The sequence below is a fragment of the Delphinapterus leucas genome, chromosome 2, assembly GCF_059928025.1.
Source record: "Delphinapterus leucas isolate spDelLeu-1000000601 "Yukka" chromosome 2, BTC_Dleu_Yukka2, whole genome shotgun sequence".
In the NCBI taxonomy this organism is placed as follows: domain Eukaryota; kingdom Metazoa; phylum Chordata; class Mammalia; order Artiodactyla; family Monodontidae; genus Delphinapterus; species Delphinapterus leucas.
This window is the reverse complement of record NC_143130.1, coordinates 78,818,132-78,838,037: the sequence shown is the minus strand read 5'-3', so window position 1 is coordinate 78,838,037 and position 19,906 is coordinate 78,818,132. Positions and strand designations below refer to the sequence as shown.

Below are 19,906 nucleotides of genomic sequence, written 5' to 3'. Positions count from 1 at the left end.
GTAGCATTAACGAATTTATGATTTAACAAGTAGCCAAAATCATAAATGTATTCTATCTAGAATAATTATGCTATTTTCTATAGTAATCGAGCATTAGAGATGACAAGCAAGTTGGACAGACTTAAGTACAGAAACGGTCAGAGCTGATAAAGCAAGAAGTCGACATGGTTAACACTTTCCAGTACATTACCAGGGGTGAGAACGAAATTACTGACAACAAATTTCTATATGTAGAAAGGAAAATGAAGCCTGGAAGCTGCCAAATAAGGAAAATAGGCAAAAACTGATAGACTACTCTTACTACAGTCAAAAATAAAATATGAGTATTCAAGAGGCCTGTGAATTAGAGGAATGCATTTCTGGGTCATTTCATTACAGCATTCTCGTGATTAAATGACTATGGATATACAGACAATGGTAGAATGAAAAGGGGAAGTCTAAATACATTTTCTATTCTTAAAACACAGAAAAAGAACCCTCCCAACAAATTACCATCACATAAAGACCACGATCGAGAACAAAATCCATAAAGATAAATCTGAAGTCTTACCAAGGGGAAGTCATTTCAAGATTCCAAAAAGAAATACTCAAAAGGCTTAGAAATTACAAAAATATCTAAAATATTCTTTAAATACTATGCAAATATCCACACTGAAATTTACATAAGATGATGCTTCAGTAGGCCACACACACAAAGGTGTTACAGCATTAAATGACTGGATGATATCACAATATAGAATTTCCAGTTCAATCGGAGTTGGTTGACTCATAGTTCAAATAGAATTGGTTGTAGCATATCAACAAAGTAGTACTGGCACAGACTGACAACGATATTGTCTCAACGATATAGATCTATTCTTTAATTGAGATTTTAGTTGTGAAACTATTTTCTAGCCTGATTAACAGCTTAGGAAAGAAAACAGCTCAGGTTTCATTTGTCTCCACATAGTTTTAATTATTTATATACTCTTTGCAAAATTTAAGTACTTACTAATATCATCTTCATGATAAATGACAGAGTGAAATGGCAGAGTGCGGTCTTTAATATATCTCTCTGCTGGCTCAACATAAAATGTGCCACCACGAGTCTGTATGAATCCTTCAAATCTTCCATCAACAACAGACCCATGGCTAAAACTTCCTTCTTCACCTATTAATGAAAGCCACAAACTCTTAAAAATTTGATTTGCACATGAATGTTAAATTCATTCTCCTTTATAAAGCCATTCTTATGTATTGAGAAAAAAAACTAAATACAAATTTACCGGGGAAATGAATTTTCACATGAAATGTATCAACCTGAATGTGAACAACAACTGGAACTTAGTTAAAATATATACAGTATATATATAGTAACAACAATGAAAAATGGAACATCTGTCTTGCTGACAATCAAATTCCCAGAACCTAGCACAGTGCCTGGCATGCATGCAATAGTCATTCAAAAAAATGACTTAAATAAACTTAGAGGCAAGCAGATACACTGATAAAATATACACTTTCAAAATAAAGATATTAAAGTATCTTTTGAAATTCTACTCTAATTGCCATAAGAAAAAAAGTTCCTTTCCCACCTAACATATTCTGCACAAACCTTTTAGCTTCCTTACCACCAGTAGGTTTTATAAATACGTTTAAAAAATAAGACAGTATTAAATATTTCAGAAGCAATTTGAACAAAATATGCCAACAATTCTTTCTGAGATATTGGAAAAAGGTTCATGATAGTATCCCATCAATTATACTTCTTTAGGGAAAGAAAATTATAAGAAAAAAGGTAGTTTTGTTTTTTAATACAGTCATAAAGAAAAGCTGAGTACCAAACATCAAATGATAAGAAGATGTGGGTAGTTAGGCGAGGGCTTTAAAAGTTAAATTTGCCATTCAAAAATTTCTCATTAAAACAAAAATCAGGCTTTCTGCAATTTCTAAGTTGTAGATTAACAGTAATTAGTTGACTTTAAGTTAATCATAGACTGAAGCTGAGTCCAAGACATTTGTATTTTAAATGATATGATGTTTATCTGCAAACTCATTTAGTCTTGTACGCTTTTTGACTATCACCTACCAAAAAAAAAGTGGGGGGGGGTACTGGGAGACTACTAAGTTACTTGCCCAGCAAGATAAATGATCAAGAAAATAACAGAAAACTATAATCTAACATTAGAAATCTCGACCTATGGAAAAACACTTTCCTTTTCCATTAAAGAATTATAAGAATACAAAAAAACTTTTAATTTTTAAACTATGCTTGATCTACAAATAAGAAATTTTAAGTACAGAAATGTCTCATTTACCGATCATCATAAAAAAAAATAAGAAACCTTTCTCAAAGCATTTAATTTTTCAAGTCAGGATATTGAATGGAAATCTCTCTAATATGTAGAAATAAAATTTAACTTTCAGTTAACTTTAATAACTCTTAATAAATAGGATCATCTTGAGTATTTATTAACGTACAGTTATAACTCAATGATATTTTGCCCCTAATACCTACAGAAGACTTTGCTTTTTTAACTTTTTTACGACTTCCATCAATTGTTCTGTTCTCCCTACATTAACTAAGCTGACAGATGTAATTTTCTATTGGGCTAATAAGTGTGCCCCCCATCTCCCTGATACCTTTTAAAATCTGGTGTAGTAAGAGAAATTCATTAGAATTGTGAACAAAAAGCAAATAGATCCAGAGGAAGGAAGGCCCTGGGAGGATTTTCCTATGAATGACTTTGTCACATTATTTTTGGCTATTAAGATAATCTTTACAGTTCGTTATAAAACATAGTTAAGTTACTGTTAATTCCTTGCTTGGAAGATCAGAAAATTATATAAATCATTAAAATTTTTTTAAAAACCTAACAGTTTGGAGGTAATGAGAGTCAAAACTTCATACCTTTCAGAAGTCAGACGCTGCATAATTCAATACTAAACATATATGTAAAGGTTGATCGAAGAATTACTTCATTCTTCAAAGCCCATTGCTCTTCACAATACACTCAAATCTCCCCAGGATTTACCCCATCTTTCTGAAATATTTGCCTATACTTCAAAATGCATATATTTCCTTGTATAGAAAAAAATTAAACACGGTTCTTTTAAGGTTCAACTTACCATAAATATGTCCAGTGTAAATATGAGAGGTATCATAATCAAGTACCGTATTTGATGTTTCCACCCTAAATTCATCACTGAAAAGGGAAGTGTCCCTCTTCATTCGTAGGTTGAAATGTCTGCAAACAGGGTAGGAAAGGAAAAAAATGAAATTAAAAGGATCCAAATTTAAACAATTATTTTTTAAATTAAAAAAAAGCTTCAAAATGTGGATTGTTTCACACAATTTGTCTATTTGGGAAATAACTGGCTAAGGTTTTCTTATAAAAATTCTGCTCTAAAATTCAAGCTAACACTGTGATACAACTCACATACAATTAAACAGTAATCATCTAGGGATATATTAAAAAAATAAATGCTTACAGACCGATTCTCACATGGTGAAACAAGATCATTCCAACAGCAACTAAGTTACTTGAAGATAAAAGCAAGCTTCTTGACCCAATTACTGTTAATTCACCACTACTTGTCTCCCCTCTCTAGTAATTCCACAGCTTTTCCATTTTCCCCTATAATTCACAACTCAGATAAGAGAATACATAAGGAAGTGCCATCTAATTAGATACTTAACATCTCTTTTCAGACAAGCAAGTATGCATGCTCTTTCTTTCGCACACAGACACACACATACAGAAAGACAGACACACATACACAGAAAACTTTACAACTCCTTTATTTTTCCCTGGGGCATCTTCTTCTAATTCTTTTTAGACCTTTCTCAGTTCAATTTGGAGATCCCAAACCCAAAGGACCATGATATTAGCTGAAATTATACTCATTCTAACTGTCCTCTATAAAGGAAAAGGAAAGACCAAAATACTGAAATAAAATTAAATAAAGAAATCTAGGGTTTTAGAATCAAACTCAGAATCAAAATCTTAAGCCTAGTAAATCCTTGCTAGCCCAGGATTCCTGTCCATTAAATGAAGATAACACATTCTATTTTCTGGAACAATTTTAAGGATTAGAGATTATAACGTATGTAAAGTCATTAATACAGTACCTGGCACAAAGGAGATGTAAAGGGTAGTAAAGTAGCTATCACTACCTAACTTTAAAAACTATATCAAGTCTCCTTTATAACTGCCATAAAGGTCTGCATATAACACAACTTCTACTCAGTGAATATGAACCAAAGTCTTTAATTAGCCAACCCCCAAATGTTAGTAGGATGTGGAATAATTTGAACTCTGACACATTGCTGGCGGAGGTAAAAAATGGTACAATCACTTTGGAAAACTGGCTGTTTCTTATAAAGGTAAGCATACAAAAACCCTATGACCCGCAATTCTATACCAAGAGAAATGAAAATATAAAATATATGTCCACACAAACAATTGGACACAAATGTCCAAAGCAGCTTTATTCATAATAGCCAAAACCCGGAAATAACCTAAATGTCTATCAGCAAGTAAAGAGAGAAAAAGGTTGTGGCTTATTCATACAGTAGCAAACTATTCAGCAATAAAATCATCAAACTACTAAAAATAGGTACTTTTATAAAACACAAAAGAATGCACACAGTATATATAATTCCATATATATGTAATTCTAGAATAGGCAAAATCTATCTCTAGTGACAGAAAGCAGATTAGTAGTTGCCTAGGATGGAGAGACTAAGAGCAAAAGGGAATGAAGGAATTTTTTGCTCTGATGGAAATGTTCTACACCTTGATTTGAATGGTGGTTCACAAGTGTATACATTTGTCAAAACTTAACTCAAACTATACACTTGAAATGAATATATTTTATGTAAATTATACTTCAATAATGTTGATTTTAAAGAAAAAAATCAAATCATTTTTCAAGTAAATAGGGGTCAACAGTTGGGTATAATAACCATTACCTTCATAGTGTCACCCTTTCTGAACACTATTTTATCTTTTTCCCTTAATTTCCTGTATTGGCAACCTTTTATTTTGCAGCTGCATTCATTTCCACTTGCCTAAACCTCTCACCAAAAAACTCCTAGGGCTTCCCAACTACTGTGGCAAGGACTGTAGGCTAGGAAAGACATCCTTAGAACCTTGACGTTCCAATCTACTGCAGCAAGTAATCAACAAAGCCAAACACATCTTCTAAATGGGAACTCCACAAAGTCAAAAAAAGACAATCCTAAACAAAAAGGAATCTTTCCTGAATTCTTATTGTATATCCTTTTCATAAAATTCCTTTTAACCAACTAACAGACATGAAATTCTTGATCATAAATGTGAGTATAAATACACACATTATTTTTTAAAGGATCACATTTTGGAAAATCATTAATTTATCATTATATACACTTTTAATTTACTATATAAATACCACCTCTAAAAGAGCATCTTTGTTAAACAGACTAAGCAGTAAAAATCCAAGGGCTTAATATGTTTGTCATTCAGGATTTATTATTCAGCAAAACTGTTTTACCTTAAAATCATTATAAGCAGCAGCGTTAGTACTCTATATCTCCCTCCCCCCAAATGGTAAAAGCTTCAGAAAGGACATTTCAGTTCAATATGAGAACAATCTATGCTGCAATCCCTACTCAAAACAATAGTTTTATATCACTTTACGTGTCTATGCAGATAGCAATCCTAGAGGGATGTTGTAACAGAGAGAATTTAAGAACACTTGAAGTAGGCCCCTTCTAATCTTGATATTGATTTCATAAGAAAATCATCTCATATATACAAAACATTATTCTCACTATTGATTTAAATTGGACTGAAACCACATATAAAATCAGTTTTCAATTATGCACAGTCAAGAAGCAACATAGATAATAAAACAAAAAATCAAATTTACATCATACCCCCAAGATGCACTGCTCTATTAATATCAAAATTAATGTGCATCTGAAACCTATATAAACAAAGAAGGAATGGAACAAGGGTGAGCCTGGAAGGCAGGTAAATGGTAGAAGAAGCCAGACTGAATTAAACTCTGTCACAATCCATGAAACAGATCAACTACAAATGAATAATCAGAAGCTGGGTATATTATTCCATTAACTAAGTCATTGGATTCCAGTTCTCTAATTTTAATTCCACTACCATCTGTTTGATAGTTCATATCTTTACACTATTTTAATATTTATATAAATTGCAAATTCTTTGCAATAGTCCTGTCAGACAACACATTATAAAGTAATAATAATAATTAGCTGATGAACACATCCTACCTTCCCAATTTCTCAACAAGCCTTGAACAAAAAATCATCTGAAAATATAACCTGATTCTTTTTATTTTATTTATTTATTTTTTGGCTGCATTGGATCTTCGTTGCTGTGCGTGGGCTTTCTCTAGTTGCAGTGAGTGGCGGCTACTCCTTGTTGCGGTGCGCGGGCTTCTCATTGCAGTGGCTTCTCTTGTTGCAGAGCACAGGCTCTAGGCGCACAGGCTTCAATAGTTGTGGCTCACGGGCTCAGTTGTTGTGGCTCGCAGGCTCTAGAGCGCAGGCTCAGTAGTGTGGCACACGGGCTTACTTGCTCCGCAGCATGTGGGATCTTCCCAGACCAGGGCTCGAACCCATGTCCCCTGCACTGGCAGGAGGACTCTTAACCACTGCACAACCAGGGAAGTCCCAACCTGATTCTTTAATTGCTTAAACTTTTGGCCCAAAGGTCAGAAAAACTACAGTGAACACTGCCTTATAAAAATCACTGTATTTTGGGAAAAGTTTGGTGGTTCCTCAAAAAGTTAAACAGAATTATCATATGATCCAGCAATTCTACTTCTATGTATACACCCAAAGGAATGGAAATCAGGGACTCAGATACTTGTACACCAGTGTGTGTGGCAGCATTATTCATAATAGCCAAAAGACAGAAAAAATTCTAATATTCATCAACATATGGATTTCAAGATGTATGTATGGGGAATTCCCTGGTGGTCCAGTGGTTAGGGCTCCGCGCTTTCACGGCCAAGGGCCCAGGTTCAATCCCCGGTCGGGGAACTAAGGTCCCATAAGCCGCATATTGCGGCCAAAAAAAAAAAAAAAAAAAAAAAGATGTACATATGAGTGGTATATACATACAATAGATTATTCAGCCTTAAAAAGGAATGAAATTCGGATACACTACAACACAGATGAACATTAGAAACATTATGCTAAGTGAAAGGAGCCAGACGCAAAAGGCCACATATTATATGACTCTAGTTATGCAGGACCTAGAATAGGCAAATTCCTAGGGATAGAAGGTAGAACACAGGTTACCAAGGGCTGGTAGGAGGGCAGAATTGGAAGTTATTGTTTCTGTTTGGTATAATCAAAAAGCTCTAAAAATGAATCACGGTGACAGTTAGACAACACTTTGAATGTACCTAATGCCACTGAATTGTACACTTAAAAATGATTAAAATAATAAGTTACATGTTATTTTTCCACCATAAAAATAAATAAATTTTAAAAAATCATTGTACTGGGACTTACCTGGTGACACAGTGGTTAAGACTCCACACTCCCATTGCAGGGGGCCAGGTTTGATCCCTGGTCAGGGAACTACATCCCACATGCATGCCACAACTAAGAGTTCACATGCCACAACTAAGGAGCCTGCATGCCGCAACTAAGGAGCCCACCTGCTGCAACTAAAGGAGCCCACGTGCACCAATTAAGGAGCTGGTGAGCTGCAACTAAGGAGCCCACGAGCCACAACTAAGACCCAGCGCAACCAAATAAATAAATAAATAAACATTTTTAAAAAAAATCATTGTATTCCCAAAAGCTAGGGTATAAAATAAAATTGTGCAGGCAGAGATACCCTTCCTAGCGGCAAAAGCCCCTAGAGAACTGGTTGAGATAGTAGTATTGTGATGATAATGATGAGATTATAACATTCTTCTTAAATTTATATAGGTTTACAGTTTTCAGAGCACTTTCACACATATTACTGCATCCCGTCCTCACAGTAACATTGCTAAGGAAGCACGATGAATATTTTTATCAAAGGGTATGACTCAGGTCACAAGACTAGAATTAGGACTAGAACGCTAGTATTTGGTTGCTGCATCTTGCTTTCAATCATACCACGAATGCCTCTCAAGCATGTGCCGGAAGCAGTCAAGCTAATATATGCTGAGTGTTGTAGCAGTCTTAATGTATGTAATATTATCAGTCTTCACCAAGTCACCTTTTAAAATTTGAACAAATGCAAGTAAGATACAGAAGTGAAAATATAACCTTATTTGAATTTCACTGAAAATTCTACTTTACAACACCACCATAAGAAGTTCCCTTTGATTATTAATCCCGTTTTACTATGTTTCTTTCAGTAAGTTTAGTTCTCTTTTTTTATATGTGTGTGTATATATATATATACATATATATATATATATTTTTTTTTTTTTTTTTTTGGCTGTGTTGGGTCTTCGTTTCTGTGCGAGGGCTTTCTCTAGTTGTGGCAAGCAGGGGCCACTCTTCATTGCGGTGCGTGGGCCTCTCACTATCACAGCCTCTCCTGTTGCGGAGCACAGGCTCCAGACGCGCAGGCTCAGTAGTTGTGGCTCACGGGCCCAGTTGCTCTGCGGCATGTGGGATCTTCCCAGACCAGGGCTCGAACCTGTGGCCCTGCATTGGCAGGCAGATTCTCAACCACTGCACCACCAGGGAAGCCCTCTTTTTTTTTATTGTTATAATATAGTATACTGTCATCAAAGATAAACTTTAGATTTCCTCTGAGGAGGAAGATGCTCTGTATAAGGAACATCATTTGCACTGGAAATATTTTCGTACTGTTAGATTTAATCACTATGTTGATTCTATGAATCAATAGTATTTTGTCCCTCATCTTGATTATAGTAGTTCTATTATAATTCTTTCCTCAGTGGCATATAGTAAAGTTATAAAGAATAGAGTAAAATTATAGGAGGGCAAAATCAACTAACAAATGACAGCAATTTGAAAAAATACATGAAACAGTTTCCAAATCTCTGGCCTCAGTGCTTTGAAAATGCAGTTGTACCATGTGGTAATAATAGTTGGTTTTCCCCTCTAAGGCTTGAGAAAAGCACTCTAAATCTAAACTAAACAAACAAACAGAGGTACCAGAACCACCTGTGGTACAGAACAAAATAAATTATGCTAGGATATAATTCTTTAAGTTTTTGGTTGATCATATATCTTCTATATTAAAGAGGTACCATTCTATATATCAGAACAGTAAGAATATAAAGTGAAAAGAAGTTGCCTTTTCCCATATGATAGTTATTTAGGCTAAAGATAATATGGCCCTGACTCTCAGAAGAAAACAGCAATAGTTAAAGGTTCATCCCTTGAACTGAAGTCATATTAGGACAAAAAGCCTCGACTAATCAAGTACCTTGGTAACAGGGGGAAGAAACCTGAGAGCAAAAACCTTGCTTCCAAGTATGTCTGTAATCCAGCAGTCCCAGACGGGTCTACCGAGTCTAAATGGAACAGGTTTATGGTAGACCTGGGTAGTGATTCATAGAAATAAAACAGTACTTAATAGCCATCCGTGACATTTCTAGGTATTCTTTTCCTTGTAACATTCACCTTCTTCTTAATAAAGATGCTTGACAGACTCTCCATTCAAACTATTTTTGTAAGACAAGCTGCCAGTATTAACAGCAAATATTACTATGAGTCAAATATCTAGTTTACTTCCACTAGTATACTTTTTGAAACAGCAAAGTCCTTTTTCCAATTATCTTAAAGAAGCCACTATCCGCCTCCTCCAAAAAAAAAGGATAAAATAGAACAGGTTGCTAGAAGGGGAAAGGGCAGAGTCAGCCCACCTGCGGCCCATTGGGAAGAACCTGAGGCAACCTCCAAAGAAATTCTAGGGTTCTACAGTTTGAAAAACACAGTTCCAGGCTTTACTGATGGCCCTGAGGTAGATAGATTACCTCAAATAAGCAAAAATACATATACAAGATTCCTCAAGAGCTCCCAAAGAAGATAAAAATGAAACTAAAACTCAAGCAAAAATAAGTAAATTTATCCTGTGTAAGGAGAAGCAGGGACTTCCCTACTGGCGCAGTGGTTAAGAATCTGCCTGCCAATGCAGCGGACACAGGTTCAACCCCTGGTCTGGGAAGATCCCATATGCCGTGGAGCAACTAAGCCCATGCACCACAACTACTGAGCCCGTGAGCCAAAACTACTGAGCCGACGTGCCACAACTACTGAAGCCGGCGTGCCTAGAGCCCGTGCTCCGCAACAAAGAGAAGCCACCACAATGAGACGCCAGTGCACCACAACAAAGAGTAGCCCCCGCTTGCCGCAACTAGAGAAAGCCCGCGTGCAGCAACGAAGACACAAGGCAGCCAAAAATAAATTAATTAAATAAATTAAATTAAAAAAACAAAAGAAAAATACGTTTACACTCTTATTTCCATTCCTTTTTCAAAACAGGAGGAAGCTCAGTTTTTTAAAACTCATTCCCTCTCTTCTACATAAACCCTAGTTAGTGCTTAAAAACATGAAAAATAAAAATGATATTTCATGTTAAAATCTTATCCAAGAAGCTAAGCTCAGAGCCATCATCAGCTCTCAATTTAACTTCTTCAACACAGAATTAACGTGAACACATCAGTTGCTATTTCTTATTTCAGTAAGTAATTCAAATAGCCAGTGTAGCCTTCAGAGTTTTAAAAAACATATTTGTTAGGCTTTTAATTTCTGTGTTTAACGAGGAATCAGGCAATCAGGCAATAACTAAGAATTGCATATCCTAGAAAATCCACTGCTGAGACAAAGAGTGGTATGAAATATACTTAAACAAAAGTATATGCTAAAGGGCACTGTACTTGACATAAAATAGGTACAAATAAATACCATTTTCCCTTAGGAAATTTTGCTCAAACTTGCTCAAATCTTGTTGGAACAGATTTCAGTGTCAGGTCAGTATTTTTTTTTATTTTGTTTTTCCATATCCATAACAATAGCATTTTTACACAATTCTAATTTATTCTGTTGCTCTTCTTTATGAGCTGGCATCTATCTGTGCTCCCTAGATTCTCACTTCTGTGTCTTAAAGTGTGCTGGTTTGTCTATGGAGTTAAAAGCATCCTGGGTTTCTGCTACGCTACTCATGATATGTCAAAGATAAAGTCCAAGACACTTCCTGACTAACCCAGCTCCAGTCAGGACCCAAAGAGAATACTTATGCCTTTTACAGGTTACCTGGGCCACATCCTTGATACCCTCACATTTCAGAGGCAGGGAGAACTTGAGTCTCAAACTGCAAAGAAACTTCAAATCAAATTATCTGACCATTTATTATGAACAGTTCGTAAATGTACAGTTAAGGCTATAGGAATAACTATCTTATCAAAATCAGAAAAAAAAAAACTCCAAAACATCGTACTGCACTTAGATAAAATTTTGGTATCTTCTACACTATATACAAATCACATATTAGATGGAAACAATTTCTGATTTATTGATTATGTACCTAAACAATTAAACACAGAAGCATAAAAAAGTTTATTACTGACTAGACAGTGTTTTGAGAGTTCTTTTTAATTTAGTTACTTGAATGTTACTAATATATTTTGTAGAACTTTAAAGCAGGAAGAGGCCTTAAACATTATCTCATCCAAACTTCAAGGTTTTACTAATGAGGAAGCTAAGGCTCAAAAGAATCTCTAGATAACGCATGCCAAGTCAGAAGGGAACACCATTCAGGCTCCAAATCACCACAGTACTCCTTTCTCTACCCAGTTTACGACTGTTTCAATACATATATTATACTTCCTATAAAAATCACAAGTTCTTTACTAAGTAGCTTCCTACTCAAATGCAAATCTATGAAAGGCAGTAAAGTTAGCAAAGTCGTGAGAAGACCAGAAAATAAAGTTGACTGTCCAAAGTATATAATGGAAAACAAAACATGAAGGAAATGTTTAAAAATACATATACACACAAGAAAAAAAAATGTTAACTTCATGATGTATATGAGTCAAATTATTATGCTATACATCTTAAATTTGTACAGTACTATATGTCAATTATATCTCAATAAAACTGGAAGGGAAAAAAAAGAGCAATGGTTTTTCATGGAATTCTCAAGAATGGACATTAGGCTTAAAGAATCTCGACATTCCTTCATTTAACACTGATATTTGTAAACGTGGGATGTGATCCACCCTTTCTTATTTAGGAAACGTGGAAGCCAGGTTGAAAGAATTGTGTTCATGTGCTTAGGCATAAAACAGAACAAAGAATGATTTTAATACTGAAAGACACATACACACACACACATACCCACACCCTAGAGAGGCTGTGCTAGTACCCAAAACCAACATTTTGTATATGGTGGAGAAGGAGAAGAAACTTAGCAAGAAATCTATAATTATATTTATCAAGGTCATTTTTGTAGGCCTATTTCAAGGAAAGGGAGAAATAAAACTATGAGATCATCACATTTTTAACTAAGGTATGTTATAAGATAGTTACAATAACCATGTTATAGGACACAAACTCTGAGACAGTGTGAATATACAAGTATAATAATTGAGACAACAAAATTAAATTCCTGAATTCAGATCTATTCTAGAAAATGTAGTATATGTATATAGTTAATTAAACAGATTTCTGTTAAAAGTATCTAAGATAATCACTAATATACAGAATCAGATTTCCTGGGTCCAGGTCCTTTGCTGAGAGCCTCAGCTAGAAGTAAGTCCTCCTCCCTTTGAATATCTACAGCATTTGATCTGTAAAGCACCATATCACATTTTCTTCTTATACAATGACTTACGCACATCTTGCAGCTCCTATCAGAATAACTAAATAACAGCGTGTACTTGTACACTCTCTCTCAGTTACGCTCACACATGTACCAAAAAAAAACAAAAGGAGGTAGGGATTTGGTTTTGCCATATGTTCAATATGAATTATGTAATGGAGCTAATAAAAATCTAATGATGTAATAGAAATGTGGTATCCAAACCAAAGGCAGCTAGAATCTCAACTTTTCCTTTTGGCAGTCACACGATATTTGCAATACAGCATTAAATTTACTTTGAGGTAGTTACTAAAAACTTAGGAAGGCTTAATGATTGCTTATTATTTCACGGTACCAATAAAGAATGGGTAATTAAAATTTTTTCTGAGGTTAAGGGTCGTAAAAATTTACATGATTTGCCATCACTAAAATTTTTATCTAGAACAGATCCTGAAATGAATTTTTTCTTCCTTCAAAACAAAGTAGATTTTATAACTTGAAAGTACTTTTTTCTATAATGATCATTGTTTTGTAATATGGAAATTAAGTTAAGTAATGCATTTATTTCCATGTGCAAAATACTTTATTTCGTAGCAGTTCTTATTATCTGATTTTTTTCATCCATTAAAATCTTTCTTGTCTATAATATAAGGGCAAATAGCACACACTAAATAGTAGCATGTGTCTGCCTGTGAGGAAGAAAAACCAGTTACAGAAAAATAAACAAGAAATGCACCCATGAAAAGGAAGAGATACTGAACCAATGCCAAAGGCACAGGTAAGTAATTTAAAGGTTCAGAGGAAGGTGTAAATAAAGCTTCAAAGAAGTAGAACTTGAATTGTGTATTAAAAGATGATCAGAATTTAAGATAAATAATACAGGAAACAAACTGTACATGGTATATTCAGCAATGAGAAGCTCATTCTGAATGAAACAGACACAATATGGGGAAGTGGAACAAAGTAAGTTTAGAATAGACTTGAGTTAATTTACAAAGAATCTTGAAAGCCCAGTTAAGAAATCTGGCTAACAATCATTAATTGAAGACTTTAGAGCACTAAGCTGACATGAAAAAGGAAGCATTTAAGGAAGAGTCATCTTGTAGCAGTATACAGTATAGCTTTAATGATAAATGGAATGGAAGCTGGGAAACCTATTAGGAGGTGAATAATAAATCAGGGTTACAACTGTAGAAAAAGTACAAAAGGAATAGACTTATTCATTACAGCAGGCAAGGCAGAGAATCTGACAAAGGATACTTGAAGATTTTGTATCTGAGTACTCCTAACAAACAAAGAAAAAAATAATACGGGGTCTTGAATCAGCCAGGTCCAGGTAAAATCTGTGCTACGTAACTTTAAAGAAGTTATTTAACTTCTGTGAGTCTTAGTTTCCTTGGATATAAAAAGATTTACCTTGTTTGGGTGTAGAGAGATCAAAAAAGAAAATGCATATAAAGCATCCTGTACCTGGAACACAACAGGACTAAATAAATGTGATTTTTTTTTTTTAACCTCTCTCCCTTGGCTCCCTGTTCTTTATTCCTTAACAATTCTGTCTGAGAATTAAGCAGTACAGTAGGTCATCTGTCTACAAGTTGTCATTTTAGAGCTGATAAAATTCAGTTAATGAGAAATTAAATGACTTACTTAATAGCCTACAACTAGCTATCTTCACTCTCGGCACCAGAGAACAGACACATAGGCCATAAAACACATAAAATGAGCTGAACCACAAACATAGACTCTTCTTTAAAGACACATCCTCTGATAACACAACAGAGGATCTGATTCATAAACCTAAAAACATTTAAATGTGACTGTTTCCTTAACAACATAAAAAGGGCAATCCATTTTAAAAGAAAACATTTTTTAATGTATACACCAAATTTCAGTGTAGGCTGAATTTCCAAATGGGGACCTTTCCATTAGAGAAGGAAAATTAAGGGTATAAATTTCTTCTCTTAATATAGATTGAATACATGGGAACTTCAGACACAGTCAGCATAAATTTACTCACCTTCCATGAGCATGGAAATCAAGACGTAAAAACTGGTCCTCATGTGAAACCGCTCTTTTGGCACGCTGGTGTTTTTGGTGTAATGAATCCACATCATAAGATAATCCTTCATAATGTCTAATGTATTTATTTAAAGGATTTCCATACTGACCTATAAAAAATAAACAATTTAAATTAATGTCATCTTGTGGCCCATTCTAGTTCTAATATGATTCCATGATTATTCAAATATCTATAAATATGAAACTGTTTCACTAATCCTAGGACTTTATTTTCATATACTTTTTTTTTTGGCTATGCCGTGTGGCATGCAGGATATGAGTTCCCCCACCAGGGATCGAATCTGTGCCCCCTGCAGTGGAAGCATGGAGTCTTAACCACTGGACTGCCAGGGAAGTCCCTAAAAACTTATTATAATGGGAATTTTAACCACACACACAAGTTTTGATGTTAGCCATAGGTTTGTCAAGGATGTCCTTTATCAGGTTGACAAAGTTATCTTCTATTAATACTTTGCTGATAAAAACTATCAGGAAGAGGTGTTGACTTTTGTCACCCACTCTTTCTGCATCTGTTAAGATGATTATAATAGATAACCAACAAGGACCTACTGTATAGCACCGGGAATTATACCTATAAGGGAAAAGAATCTGAAAAAATACAAATATATAAAATATGTATAAATGAAACACTTTGCTGTACACCTGAAACTAACACAACATTGTAAATCAACTATACTGCAATAAAAATAAGTAAATAAATTTTTAAAGAGATGATTATATGGTTCTTTCTTTTTAGTTTATTAATATGGAAAATTAATTGACTGATTTTCATGGGCAGAGGAACTAAATAGACACTTCTCCAAAGAAGACATACAGATGGCCAACAGACACATGAAAAGATGCTCAACGTCACTAATTATTACAGAAGTGCAAATCAAAACTACAATGAGGTACTACCTCACACCAGTCAGAATGGCCATCATTAAAAAGTCTACAAATAATAAATGCTGGAGAGGGTGTGGAGAAAAAGGAACCCTCCTACACTATTGGTAGGAATGTAAGTTGGTGCAGCCACCATGGAGAACAGCATGGAGGTTCCTCAAAAAACTAAAAATAGAGTTACCATACGATCCAGCAATCTTACTCCTGGGTATACATCTGTACAAAACTATATTTCAAAATGATACATGCAGGCTTCCCTGGTGGCACAGTGGTTAAGAATCCGCCTGCCAATGCAGGGGACACGGGTTCAAGCCCTGGTCCAGGAAGATCCCACATGCTGCAGAGCAACTAAGCCCATGTTCCACAACTACCGAGCCTGCACTCTACAGCCCGTGAGCCACAGCTACCAAGCCCTCATGCTACAACTATTGAAGCCCGTGCACCTAGAGCCCGTGCTCCACAACAAGAGAAGCCACCACAATGAGAAGCCCACACACTGCAATGAAGAGTAGCCCCCACTCACCGCAACTAGAGAAAGCCCACGTGCAGCAACGAAGACCCAATGCAGCCAAAAATAAATTAAATAAATTAATTAAATAAAATTTTTAAAAAAGATACATGCACCCCCTATGTTCATAGCAGCACTATTCACAATAGCCAAGACATGGAAACAACCTAAATGTCCATCAACAAATGAATGGGTAAAGAAGATGTGGTACATATATACAACGGACTACAACTCAGCCATAAAAAAAGAACAAAATAATGCCATTTCCAGCAACATGGATGGAACTAGAGAACATCATACTAAGTGAAGTAAGTCAGCAAGAGAAAGGTAAATACCATATGGTATCACTTATATGTGGAATCTAAAATATGACACAAATGAACTTATCTGCAAAACAGAATAGACTCACAGACACAGAGAACAAACTTGTGGTTGCCAAATGTGGGGATGGAGGAGGGGTGGAGTGGAAGTTTGGGGTTAGCAGATGCAAACTATTACACAGAGAACAGATAAACAACAAGGTCCTCCTGTATAGCACAGGGAACTATATTCAATATCCTGTGATAAACCATAACGGAAAAGAATAAAAAAAGAATGTATATGTGTGTGTATATATATATATATATATATATATGTATAACTGAATCACTTTGCTGTATAGCAGAAATTAACACAACATTGCAAATCAACTATACTTCAATTTTTAAAAAATTGTTCATTTTCTAATGTTAAACCAACCTTGCATTACTGATATAAATCCCACTTGAATATAGTATATTATGCTTTATAATACTGTTGGATTCAATTTGCTATAATTTTGTTTAGAATTTTTGTTATCTATGTTCATGAGAGACACTGGTCTGTAGTTTTCTTGGACTGTCTTTGTCAAGTTTTGGTATCAGTATAAAAAAAAAGACCTTGAAAGTATTACCTCTTCTTCAATTTTCTAGACAAATGTATGTAGAATTGGTATTATTTCCTCCTTAAATGTTTGATAGAATTCACCAGTGAAGCCATCTTGGTCTGGAATTTTCTTTGTGAAAGGTTATTAATGACATCAATTTGATATATAAACAGCTATTCTGGTTATCTACTTCTTGAGTGACCTTTGGTAAGAATTTGTCCATTTTACCTAAGGTGTTGAAGTTATGGAGATAAAGCTGTTCATAATATTCCCTCATTATGTTTTTTATATCTTTTGAAACTATAGTGATGTTACCTCCCTCATTCCTGATATTGGTAATCTGTATCTTCACTCTTTGGTCCTGATCAGGATAGCTAGAGATTTACTGATTTTACTGATCTTCTCAAGAACCAACGTGTAATTCCTTTGATTTTCCTTATTTTTCTGCTATTTTTTTATTTTTTACTTTGATCTTTCTTTCCTTCCTTCTGCTTACTTTGAGTTTAATCACTCTTCTTTTTTTAGTAAAGACCATTGATTTAAGACTTTTCTTTTCTAATCCAGGTATTTAGTACTATAAATGTTCCCTTAATACTGCTTTAGCAACATCCCACAGATTCTGTTATGCTGTGTTACCATTTTCATTCTGTTCAACATACTTTCTAATTTCCTTTTTGATTTCTTCTATGATTCATGTGCTATTTAGAAATCTGTTATTTATATTCTAAATATGGGGAATTTTTCAGTTATCTTTCTGTTACTGACTTCTAATTTAATTCTACTATACCCAGAGAACATACTTTGTATGACATCAATCCTTTTAAATACATTGAGACTTATTTTATGACCAAGAATTTGGTCTATCCTTGCAATGTTTCATGCACACTTGAAAAGAATGTATATTCTGCTGTTAATGGATGAGTGTTCTAGAAATGTCAATCTCTGCACTTATTGAGTACAGTGTTTTATAAATGTCAACCAGGTCAACTGGCTGACAGTGTTGTTCAAGTCTTCTATACCCTTCATGATTTTCTATCTACCTGTTCTATAATTGAGAGAAAGGTATTGAAATCTCTGTCTGTAATTATGACTTTTTCTATTTCTCCTTGCAGTTCTCTGCTTAATTGATTTTTTGTTGTTGTTCTTTTTTTTAATTTATTTATTTTTGGCTGCATTGGGTCTTCGTTACTGCACGTGGGCTTTCTCTAGTTGTGGTGAGCAGGGGCTACTCTTCGCTGCAGTGCATGGGCTTCTCATTGTCATGGCTTCTCTTGTTGCGGAGCACGGGCTCTAGGCACGCAGGCTTCAGTAGTTGTGGCTCGTGGGCTCTAGAGCTCAGGCTCAGTAGTTGGGGTGCTCAGGCTTAGCTGCTCCACAGCATGTGGGATCTTCACGGACCAGGGATCAAACCCGTGTCCCCTGCATTGGCAGGTGGATTCCCAACCACTGCGCCATGAGGGAAGCCCTGCTTAATTGATTTTTGAAGTTCTATTATTACATGCATAAATGTCAAAGATTATTATGTATTATGCCTTTTGGATTAATTCACTCCTTTATCAATTATCAAATGATCTTCTTTATTCTTTGTAATATTCTATGTTCTAAAATCTACTTTGTCTGATATTAATATAGTACTCCTTTTTTTCTTTTTTTTTTTTTTGACTGGCATGATATCTCTTTTCCATCCTTTTATTTTTAATCTATTTGTGCCTACGTATTTAATGTGAGTTCACAGTAGGCAGCATAGAGCTGGGTCTTGCCTTTTTGTCCAATCTGATAATCTCTGCCTTTTAATTGGAGTGTTTGGATCATTTACATTTAAAGTAGTTACTAATGTGGTTAGGTTTAAGTCTATCATCTTGCTATTTATTTCTGTTTGTCCCATCTTTTCTCTGCTCCCTTCTCCTTTATTGGGACTAATTAGTTTTTTATGATTCTGTTTTTACCTCTTCACTAGCTTATTAGCAAAACTCTCTGGTTATTTTAGTGGTTGCTTTAGGGCTTATAAGTATACATCTTTAACTTAGCCTACCTTCAAATGATATTATAACACTTCAGGTATAAGAACCTGACATTACTATACTTTCACTTCTTTCCTCCTGGTCTTTAGACTATTGTCATCATATACTTTACTTACTTGTGTCTTATAAAGCCCATAATATATTGTTATTGTTTTGGTTTAAACAGACAATTATCTTTTAAAGAGATTTAGGTAACAAGGAAAAAAATCTCTATTTCTCATTTCCAGGGTTCTTCATTCCTTCATGTTGATCCATATTTCCATCTGGTATCATTTTCCTTCTACCTAGATAACTTGCTCTAAAATTTCTTCTGCTGGTGAAGAGCTCTTCCAGATATTGGATGTCTCAAAGTCTTTATTTTTGTCTTCATTTTTGAAAGATATTTTCACTGGCACAGAATTCCAGGTCGACAAGTTCGTATTTTTTCTTTAAATATTTTTAAAACCTTGCTCCACTCTCTTTTCACCCATATTCCCTCTGACAAGAAATCTGTCATCCTTACCATTGCTCCTCTGAATATAATGTGTCTTTTCCCTCCCTAGTGCTTTTAAGACTTTCCTTTTTAATCCTGGTTTTGAGCAATTTGATTCTGACGTGCTTTGGTTTCTTCATATTTACTGAGCTTTAGTTTCAGTAAACTCCTTGGGTCTGTGGGTTTACAATTTTTCAACTCTTACTTCTTCAATTTTTTTCACTCTCCCCACCCCCACCCACCCAAGGACTC

At 34.9% G+C, this 19,906-nt stretch overlaps 1 protein-coding gene across 1 annotated transcript in view; it reads right to left on the bottom strand.

The window, feature by feature from the left end:
* Positions 1-19,906, bottom strand: part of ADAM10 (ADAM metallopeptidase domain 10) — a 111,038-nt gene that overhangs the window by 67,607 nt on the left and 23,525 nt on the right. Inside the window, exons 2-4 of the mRNA XM_022579618.3 lie at positions 14,806-14,956; positions 3,109-3,227; positions 992-1,150 (exon numbers count right to left, since the gene is read on the bottom strand). Coding sequence (XP_022435326.1) covers positions 992-1,150; positions 3,109-3,227; positions 14,806-14,956 — 429 coding nt within the window. The remainder of the gene's footprint in view (positions 1-991; positions 1,151-3,108; positions 3,228-14,805; positions 14,957-19,906) is intronic.